The 10,808-nt window shown below is 49.4% G+C and overlaps 1 protein-coding gene across 2 annotated transcripts; it reads left to right on the top strand.

Moving 5' to 3' along the window:
- COA4 (cytochrome c oxidase assembly factor 4 homolog) lies at nt 1-4,086 on the top strand. Of its 2 annotated transcripts, none has more exons than XM_077837473.1 (2): nt 1-137; nt 3,530-4,086. In XM_077837473.1, exon 2 carries the CDS (start codon nt 3,540-3,542, stop codon nt 3,792-3,794), a length of 255 nt encoding a protein of 84 aa, XP_077693599.1. In that variant the 5' UTR covers nt 1-137; nt 3,530-3,539; the 3' UTR covers nt 3,795-4,086. The 2 variants fall into 2 exon arrangements, with proteins under 2 accessions (XP_077693599.1, XP_077693684.1); XM_077837558.1 differs by lacking the exon at nt 1-137 and adding an exon at nt 1,299-1,444.
- The last annotated feature ends 6,722 nt before the right edge of the window (nt 4,087-10,808 follow it).

Below are 10,808 nucleotides of genomic sequence, written 5' to 3' on the forward strand. Positions count from 1 at the left end.
TCCTGACCCGGAAGCGCTGGGGGAGGCTCACCCAATAGGAACGCGCCTCCCCCCCTTCCCTCCCTACCGAATCCTTAAAGGGGCCGCGAGGCGGCGGCGGCGAAGGTGCCTGGTACTGAGGCTGCTGCCGGGCTCAGGTCAGAGGCGGCTGCTCGCACACCCCCCCCCCCCCCCGCGCGTGTCCGTGACCCGGCCCGGGGGCTGCTGTGGGGGGCGCCGCTCTGGGCTGGCACAGGGGGCTCGGGCCTGTGCTGGGCGGGGCCGCCCCCGGGGGAGGGGAGCGGTGCCGGGGGGAGCCCTCAGTGCTGGCCGCGGGGGGCTGTGCTGGGGGCCCCTGGGTGCCGGGCCCGCCCCGGGGGTGCGGGGGGGGAGCTGTCCTGAGGCCCCCTTGGTGGTGCGGGGGGGGAGCTGTCCTGAGGCCCCCTTGGTGGTGCGGGGGGGAGTTTTAAGCCGGGCTCTCCTGGTTCAGTTTCCACCTCGGCCAGCTGGGCTCTGGCTCCCCAAATCTCCCTCCCCTGGGATTTCAATCAGGCAGCAAATGAATCCTCCCTTTCGGCCCTAAGCTGCTGTGAGATGCCACCGTGCGCCATTAACCAGCGGCCACGTCTCACCCCAGCCGTGGCCATGTGCGCGCCTGGGGTTCGGTGAGCCTGACTTCAGGACCGGGCAAACTGGTTGAAACTATAGTAAAGAACTAAACTCACAGACACGCAGGGGAGCATAATTTGTTGGGGAAGAGTCAACATGGTTTTTGTAAAGGGAAATCATGTCTCACCAATCGACTCGAATTCTTTGAGGGGGTCAACAAGCATGCTTCACCCACTTACTTCCCTGGTCCTTCTCGCATGAACAGAGAGCAACAATACCCGAAGTCCAAAGGTGCAAACAATTCGATGTTTATTGGGGTGAACTTCCAGCAAGCATGATTCCAGTTTCCTTCCTTAGTATCCTCCTTCCCAGCTCTGACACCACAGAGCCTTACACCTGTGTCCCTGTTCCCATTCCTACCCTTAGCCAAACATGATTCCAACTTCCTTACTCCCATTCCCTGTTCCCATTTCCCCCTTTAGCAAAACATGATTCCAATTTTCTTACCCCCATTCCCTGCTCCCATTTCCCACACCCACATGCCCATGCCCACCCACACCCCCTCACTTCCTCATTGACTACAGATTATATAGTAAAACTTGAGTTCTGCTTAGCTATACCTTAACCAATCATTTTCCTGAAATTTAACTAACCAATCCTAACATATTGTAACATGATTATGTAACCAATTATATCCCACCACCTTAACTAGTTTACACCCAGCAAAATTAATTATACAGCAGACAGGAACAATCACAGAACCAGACAGAGATTATACAGACAAACAATAGCAAAGTGGGAACTACAATGACAAGACAACACAGAAGTGAGGATTTCACATCCCAGCTATTGATAAGTGAGTTCTTGCCAGACAGGATGCTATCAAACTAAGTTTCCTTTTACATTTTCTAGGCACTTCCCTTTCTCTGGAGGTGATAGGAATACAATCTTGTCCTGATAGTGCCTAACAGCCCAATAGCACCTTATTTCAATGTGACTAGTTTGGAATGTGAGGATGTGACCGTTGGCTTCTCAGCTTATGGCTGCCTCTGCTTCTTAGCCAAAGGCCTGAGCCTAAGCACAGGGCCACAAACTGTCACAGTAAGAGAAGGCCCTTACACTGGCAGACAGTGGTTTTGATTCTTTCTTTTATACCTCTGGAACTAGCCAAGTGATAAGAATACACCTAAATTCTTAAAGTACAGGCCTTTGCAGACAGGCCTGAATATCTATATCCTAACAGGGATCCAGTGGACATAGTGTACTTAGATTTTCAGAAAGCCTGTGCCAATGTTCCTCACCAAGGCTCTTAAGCAAAGTAAGCTGTCATGGGATAAGAGAGAAGGTGCTCTTGTGTGTATAAAAAGATCTTCTACACTTTCCACAGTATGCATCCGATGAAGTGAGCTGTAGCTCACGAAAGCTTATGCTCAAATAAATTGGTTAGTCTCTAAGGTGCCACAAGTACTCCTTTTCTTTTTGTGAATACAGACTAACACAGCTGTTACTCTGAAACCTGGTTAAAAGATCGGAAACATGACCTCAGAGTGTAGACCAGCCCAAAGGGTAGGAATAAAGGGTCAGAATGGAGAGAGGTAAATAGTGGTGTCCCCCTGCAGGTCTGTACTGGTCCAGTCCTATTCAACATATTCATAAATGATCTGGGAAAAGGGTTAAACAGTGAAGGGGCAACATTTGCAGATGATACAAAACTACTCACGATAGTTAGTTCCAAGCAGACTGCGAAGAGCTACAAAAGGATCTCTCAAAACTGGGTGACTGGGCAACAAAAATGGCAGATGAAATTCAGTGTTGATAAATACAAAGTAATGCATACTGGAAAACATAATCCCAACTATACATATAAAATGATGGGGTCTAAATTATCTTTTACAGCTCAGGAAAGAGATCTTGGAGTCATTGTGAATAGTTCTCTGAAAACATCCACTCAGTGTGCAGTGGCAGTCAAAAAAGCGAACAGAATGTTGGGAATCATTAAGAAAGGGATAGATAAGACAAAATATCCTACTGCCTCTATATAAATCCATGGTACGCCCACATCTTGAATACTGCATGCAGATGTGGTTGCCCCATGTCAAAAAGGATATATTGGAATTGAAAAAGGTTCAGAAAAGGGCAACAAAAATAATTCGGGGTATGGAATGGCTTCCGTATGAGGAGAGATTAATAAGACTGGGACTTTTCAGCTTGAAAAAGAGATGACTAAGGGGGGGCATATTATTGAAGGTCTATAAAATCATAACTGGTGTGGAGAAAGTAAATAAGGAAGTGTTATTTACTACTTCTCAAAACACAAGAAGTAAGGGGTCACTAAATGAAATTAATAGCCACAGGTTTAAAACAAACAAAAGGAAGTATTTCTTCACGCAATTCACAGTCAACCTGTGGAACTCTTTGCCGGAGGATGTTGTGAAGGCCAAGACTCTAAGAGGGTTCGAAAAAGAACTTGATAGTTCATGGAGGATAGGTCCATCAATGGATGCATCCGATGAAGCGAGCTGTAGCTCACGAAAGCTTATGCTCAAATAAATTTGTTAGTCTCTGAGGTGCCACAAGTCCTCCTTTTCTTTTTGCAGATACAGACTAACACGGCTGCTACTCTGAAACCTGTCATTAAATCTTTAATGTTTGTAAAATTCTTTGAGTTCCCTAGAAGATGCTATAGCAGGGCAAAATATTCACAAGGAGTATGGGAGGTCCTGCCAAGGTGGGGGTGGCAGTAGGGAATGCTGGGAACATGGATATGCAGAGTGAAGGCTGGGAGTACAGTATCTCCACTGGCTCTTCTCCCCTCCTACCCTATCATTTCTTGTTTGTGATACCCCAGCAGCACAAGCCCTGTGATTGAGTTTTTGTGACAGTTTTCTAATGACATTTTCCTCCCCCCTCTGCTACTCTCCTCTGATCCGTTACTCCTTAGATCCAACAAGATGTCTGGTCCCAGCCCTCAAGGTCACAACTGGAGCCAGAAGTCCGAAGACGAGGAGGATCCCTTGGATCAAATGATCTTGCGCACTGGCTGTGCCACTTTCCATTATGCAGTGCAGGAGTGCATGGCCGAACACCAGGACTGGAGGAAGTGTCAGCAGCAGGTACAGGCCTTCAAGGACTGCATGAAGGAACATCAGAAGCAACGAACAGAGGAACTGCAGAAGAGGCAAAGGTTAGCCCAGGCCAAGAGCTGACAGAAAAGACTCAAGCTTGAAGCTCAAGGGATCCAAGAGTCCAACTCAGCCAGAGCATGGAGAATTTAACTCCTGAGAAATATCCTGCTGAATCAGAGGGATAAAACCTTCTCTCTCTTGGGACCTGGCACATGCATTAAGGGGACTGATCACAGTAATCAGGTTGGGGGTGGCTTTGCTGATTATGTGTCACTGAATATTTTTTTACAGTGGAAATATCAGGTAAAAATTTATTTTAAATTTTCAGGTGAAAAAATAAATGGATTTATTGTTCCTACTTTGGGCAATCCTATCATTCCTGTTCTGTCTCATGTTGTTCTATAGCGCCCATCGCTGTAATACAGGAGCTGACGATGATTTAACATTGTACCCAGGGCAGCCACTGGTACATTCTCCGTTCAATGCACTCACGCTATGTAAGAAATAAAAAAGGATTATTTGGGTGGCACTGCTTGTATAGGTTTAGTTCAACTAACCCCATGTTGGCAGGCTGGGTAATTGCTGGGACATCAAATTTATACCAAATCTTTCAGGCTGACTGGTCCAAAGCATTTCACAAACTGTATACCTACAGAAAGAAAAGGAGGACTTGTGGTGCCTTAGAGACTAATACATTTATTTGAGCATGTTAGTCTCTAAGGTGCCACAAGGCCTCCTTTTCTTTTTGCAAATAAGACTAACACGGCTGCTACTCTGAAACCAATCATCTGAAAGGCTCTGCATAAACAAAGTGAGTTCTATGCATTTTACTGAGGATGAAGGGTAGAATCAAATGCACTGAGGTTTGAATCTACTATCCCAAGGAGTTTGTGTACTGTGTACTACAAACATTAATTACATTTGAAGAACATGATTCAGGTTGCAAAGTCAAGCACTCAAAACGTTAGGAGACACTAGAATTAAGGTTGTCTGTGAAATCTTAATTCAGCCCCCTTGTGCGTTGAATAACAGGGTGGCCTGTGCCTTGAAGGGCCTGGGGCCTGCCAACTCTGTTCCCTATTTCAGACCCAGCTGAGAAGGGGTCAGGTATCTTCTATAAAGGGCTGAGAGGGGTGAATGAAAGGGAAACTCAGCAACTCTAGAGCCTGTAGAATGGAAGCTGGAAGGGCCTGATGACAGCAGAGGGTCGGTGGGGAGCCGTGTGCATGCACTGGGGGGCAGGTGGGACAGAGACTAAGGCTTTAGAAAGCTTCTCTGGCTAGAAGGGGAGAGGATGGGGGGGCTGCTGGGATCAGGCACTAAACTCCTACAGCAGACTGGCCAGCCTTTGTGGACAGTGGGAAAGGAGGAAATTGAAGGGAGCAGCTGTCCCTAACCACACTCCTGCTGGAAGAGGCTGGCCAAGAGGGTTTAAAATGCCTCACCCCTTTCCAGCCCAGTTGGGCTACAGGGGAGAGCTCTCCCACTCCAGAGGAGGAATGGAGCTGGGGCATTGGGCACCTTCTCAGCCCCCTACACGAGGTGGAACTCAGGCTTCCTAATCCTCCTCTGGAGGCTCCATCCCTCACAAGGCCCAAACAGTCACGGCCAGTGAGAAGTGTGTGCACATCCGTGGTGGGAGCGCTGAAAATAAATGTCCCCTAAGATGCCTTTGCTGACGGAGAAGGGACAAAGGCACTTGTTCAGAGGGGGGTCCCTGGTAGCCTCCTCCAGGCCAGTCTTCCAATGTCACTGTACAGGGGCACACTTAGTGCTCAGGGCAGTCTGGAGCGAACCAGGCCCCTGACAGCACTGCAGACCCATCTGCTCTCTCTGTCAGCAGGTGCAATAGGAACAGCAGCAGCAGAAGTCTCCCCACCGGCCCCACAACGTTCCTGCCGGTGAGCCTCAGTTCAGAGTGGCCAGGGGCCTCACTCGGGCAGAGTCTGAACCGCTGATCTGGCCCCCTTTGTACCTTGAGGTGCAAGCCCTGAGGCTGCAGTGTCACTGGCTGACCTACTCTTGCACCAGCGGTGCCCTCTGCTGGCACTACTGTGCACTGACAGATTCAAAAGCTCCATGTCTGAGCCTGGTTTGTACTGACAATGGCGGTTGCTGTGGGGCAGGAATTGGCTGGGAGCCCTGTGGGCGGTGGGCAGCGACAGACCCTGGGAGAGGCCTGGCAGACCCAGCCACACTGGAGCTGTTGGGGGAAGTATATGCCGCAGCAGGAAGAGCCCTTACAAGGCTGCAGCGTGCCCCGTCCCACAGCCCCAGGAGGGATTCAGCCAGGAGTGCCCCATGCATTCAGCACAGTCAGCAGGGGGTGGAGGAACCATGGTGTCACTTACTTTATGTGCCCCGTTCTAGGTAACAACAGGGGAGGACTCCATGGTTATTAAACTAAATGGCTCTTTGTTACAGCAACTATTTACCAAGCTATTCCAGCCACGCGCACACAGACTGACTTCCTACAGCCTCCTAGGGTGGCCGCTCATGCATCCCCAGACTACTGGACATTGCAGTGCTTCTGGGAATGGTATGGGCCTGCAGGCATGGGCTGCCCTGCCCGGACCTACATGACCCCACTCCTGCTGACATGACCTGCGCTGCCCAGAGGACATCAATTTGAAAAGCAGTGAGGTCACACCAGCGAGGGTGGAGTCTGGAGTGGCGCACTCTTCAACATGGCGTCCCCCATCCAATGCCAGACAAAATCACATCTATGACGGGGGCACACCTTAGAAAAGCAGAACTGTCCCAACTTAAAACTGGACGAATGGCCTGCCTAGTGCCTCCTCCAAACACCTCCGTCCTGCAACATGTGCTCTTCCTCCCACACTCCATGATGTCTGCTCCATCTTCCCAGTACTGCCAACTTCAAGAGATCACAAATCATGAGTCAGACCCCCCAAAATCATGAGATTGGGCCAAAAATCATGACTTTCTTTTTTAAAAAAAGATTAGATTGTGTTTTTTAGGTCCATCTCTTGATGTTTGAACTCTCCTTGCCAGTCCCCAGGGTGTGTGGATGTGACAATAGAGTTGCCCACTCTTCCACAGGTACTGTCTAAGGTGATTTCTGGCCCCTGCTGCAGGAGCTCTCACCCTCACATCTGCCCATCTCCTGCCCAGCGATTAATCCTGTCCCCCAATCCCCCACCAGTTCTCTCCCCACCCCACTCCCCTCAGTTCAGCCCCCCTACCCCATTGACCTCCGCCGGCCTTAGTTCACCCTCCCATCACTCACCCCATCAGCCCCCACCCTACTCACTTCAGCCTCCCTGTAGCCCTCCCAGCCTCACCTCTGTTCCTCTTAAGGTTCTTCACCCTCCATTTCCCAGGCTGGCAGCTGAAGCCCGGGGGCAGATGACAGGATTTCTAAGTAAAATTAAGCCACACTTTTAGAATTCTCAAATGTCTGGGTTTTTTGTTTTTCCTTTTCTTTTCAGTTTATTCAACTGCTCATTTGAGGGTAGGCCCTCCCCCTTCTCTCTCAGATGAAGTTTCTCTTCCCTGCTGGGTTGTAGCCACACAGTCTCTTGCCCCCACACTGGTTAGCTGGAGAGCCTTCTTTCTAATACGCAAATGAATTTTCATTGTCTTTCAAGTTTCAGAGTGCTACTTTGGAATTACCTGCCTGGTGGAGAAACCACATTCCTTTGTTTAGGATGGGGTAATTCCTGTCTGACTGGAAACACATTTGTGCCAGGGCTGGAAAAAAATTTAAAAATCCTGACATTTGAGAGTTGAATCGCAAGATCATGAGCGAGGCTTCATTTTCCTCACAAATCGTGTCTTTCGTGATCAGTTTGTGAGTTGGCATGTCTGTCTTTCCTTTAAACAAACCAGAGGTTTGGGCCAGAGGCCACTAGCACACAGAGCCTGTGCAGGAACAGGGCCTTTTCCACCAGCCCACTGCAGGCTCATAAATATGCTGGTCTTCGAACCCAGGTCCCATTGCCTCGTTGTGTTCCTGCTAGGTGTATTGCTGCCTTCTTTCTGCTGGGTGACTTCCTGGTGGTCTTCTGTATTGATGATACACCCCATAGCTTCTGACTCCCCTGCATCCAGCCGACTAATCAGCATACAGGGCCCCAGTTACAAAGGTGTGAAAAAGCAGGCTAATGAGGACAGAAGGCAGAAAGTTGGGGCCCAGATATAAACAATTATTCCATTCCCCTGCCCCATCTTTGTATAGCTCCCCCTGGTGGGGCACAGCATGGTAGCTATATGGGTGCTCTGTATAAAGCACTACTTCTTGGCCCACCTTCATTCATCCCTGAGCGCGTCACCTCCATGCTAAATCTACTGCTACGCGCCTGAACTGATTAAACCAGGGCTCGGATTTTAAAACTGAGGGGACTGACTCTCTTTATAAAGTAAGTGCTGGAGAATGGGGGTCATTTGCAACGAGACACGATGTTTCCAGCCCCAGGTTGGCTCCAACACAGCAGAACGGTGGGGCCCAGTTGTAGACTGGTGAAAAACCAGGGTATAATCAGGAATGACGCACGATAGTCTAGCCCCAACACACAGAACAGGTTATGGCACAGTTCTAAACCGTTCTGGGTGAAATCTTTGCCCTGCTAAGCCAATAGGGGTTTTGCTGTTACTTTCAACGGAGCCAGAATTTCACCCTATTACTCCACTAACCCCTAAAATGCTATTGTGTGGATCCACAGGTAGGGCTTAGACTTGAGAGACATGGATGCAGGGAAGCAAACAGCACCTCTTTCCCAACCCCTCCTCACAAGAGCCATCCCTGAGAGGGTCAACTCTATCCTCTCTACTTAATCTACATCTAACATAGTGTTCGGATCCTTTCCCCCATGAAAGCAGAACTCAGATTTTAGAATTGGGACATTGGCTTTTCTCCTAATAGAACTAAAAGTGCGGTAATTAAGCAGCAGGTGGGATGGTTCCAACTCAGAGTCAGCTCAAACTCAAAAGCAAATGCTCACCTGGTAGAATATGGGGACTCAAGTCACGGAGCTGGAAAAACCAAGATAATGAGGAATAAAAAAGGACAGTCAGTGCCACTGTCAGTTCAATCCAAAACGTGTGTCAAATCACACAAGCCGAACGCTCTGCTGTTGGACCAATGCCCTCTGTATTCCTCAGGCCCAAACTAGGAACAAATCCAGCATCTGGAACTTAACAGAAATGCATTTTCCAGGCGGTGCTATCTACCTCCCTTTACTGATGTGGTTGGGGGGGAGGGAGAGAATTGGTTAAACAGAACAACAGATGAATGGAGTCTCTTGTTCTTCATCCCCTCTGCGAATACATGCATACTGGAGATACAGGGTTTCTCATATGCCAAGGAAGAAAACATCTGTGGGAGCCCCCTGTTAAGGTACTGGCAGCTTGTCACAGCTCCTCAGTATTCCTGGGTGAGTGCAGAGCTGTGAGACTCCAACCTCCTGTCATAGCTTTTGTGTAATGCAGGCGTCAGGGCTTTTTGGACACAACTAGCTCGTTGGCTGCTGTATTACTTTAGTAAGTGAGGGCAGCAAGAGAGCGATCTGCCTGGTGCGAGGCCCGGGCAAATGCACAGAAACAAATCCCCCACTTTTCTAGTGGGTTTTAAGTCCAGATGTTCCAAAACAGGTGCCTAAATAAGGACCGAGGAACCTAAATACCGCGGCCTGATTTTTCAGAGGGTACGTCTCCACCGCAGCTGGAAGCAGGTTGGAGCTAGCGAGCTAAAAATAGCAGCGTGCATGCTGCGGCTCCAGCAACGGCTGGGGTAGCTGCCTGAGTCCAGGGCCGCCGGACCCCCGGGGTCTGAGCTCAGGTGGCTACCCTGCGCCTCCGTCTGTGCTGCCCGGCCGCACTGCTATTTTTAGCCTGCTTGCTTGGGCGGCGGCAGCGGGAGCCCGCCTAGCCAGGCTGGGACACCGCTGCAGTGTGGACACTCTAACCCGCCGAGCGCCCCAGCCGCTTCCGCGGCAGTTAATTGGCGCTACTGGCTGCTCAGCCCGTTTTAAAATCTGGCCACATATCAAGGGGTCTAAATAAGAGCACAGGAGCCGGACTCCAGGCATCTGATTTTGAAAATCTCAGCCTAAAAACCTGCAGATAAATCAGAAAAACAACTTGGATTTAACAAGAGCTTAACAGAACAGCACAGCAAGGGACAACGTTCTGAACTATTCCACCAGACTCACTCCCTCGTCCCCCAAACTCCTCAGCAGGCTGTCAGGAGACAACACATCCAGCCAACGAAACAGCAAGAAGCATTCTATCCGAATCAACTCTCATCGGCCGACTGTGCACTGAGGAGATTGGGAAAGCTACTTTTTCCACAGTCAACCTTTCTGTCGCTACTACACCCCATTTACAATTAAAGTCAAAAGGACAACCAGCAGGGACCTTAAAACCGGTCTTGGCAACAACTGCCATGTGAGAAAGCCCAGTTATACTTCTTATTGCTGGTTAAGAGGAGTATCAATATTTACCTCCAAGATCAACAGAGACCTGATTCTCCTCTCTTTTAACCAGTGTAAATATGGAGTAATTCCACTGTAGTAAGAGATTTACATTCTGCTAACCACTGAAACAGGAAGTCAGTGGGCCAAATTCTTTTGTCACTTACCTAGTCTGTAAGACATGTGCACCCCCTGTGTAAAATGTTATGTGGTAAACCCAGGACAAACAGCTACAAAAAAGGGAGGGGTAGTAATTAGTCCCAGGAGATTAAAAGGCCCCTCCCCCTCCACTGAGGATATAACAAGGGGGAAATAAGGTTCAGCTGGAAAAGGGGTTGCTAGGGAGCTAATTAGGTTCAGTTGGCTCCAACCCCTGGAGACGTTTTTTAAACCCTCCCTGGCTGGAAGGAGAGGGGGAGGAGAGAAGCTGCCAGTAAGCTAAGGGCAGCAAGACACCGAACCCTTCAAGGAAGGGAGGCTACACTCCCCTGCCCCAGAGAGAAGGGAAAGAAAACAAACACAAGGGACTAATCAGGGAAAGGAATAACTGGACCCTGTGCTACCTGTAAGGATTTGCCTTGCCTAAGCCAGTGACTCCAAGGCAAAAAGGACTGAGTCGGCTGAGGAGAACAAGGTACTTTGCCACAGTTACCAATCAGAA

This window comes from Eretmochelys imbricata, chromosome 1 (genome assembly GCF_965152235.1).
Source record: "Eretmochelys imbricata isolate rEreImb1 chromosome 1, rEreImb1.hap1, whole genome shotgun sequence".
NCBI lineage: Eukaryota > Metazoa > Chordata > Testudines > Cheloniidae > Eretmochelys > Eretmochelys imbricata.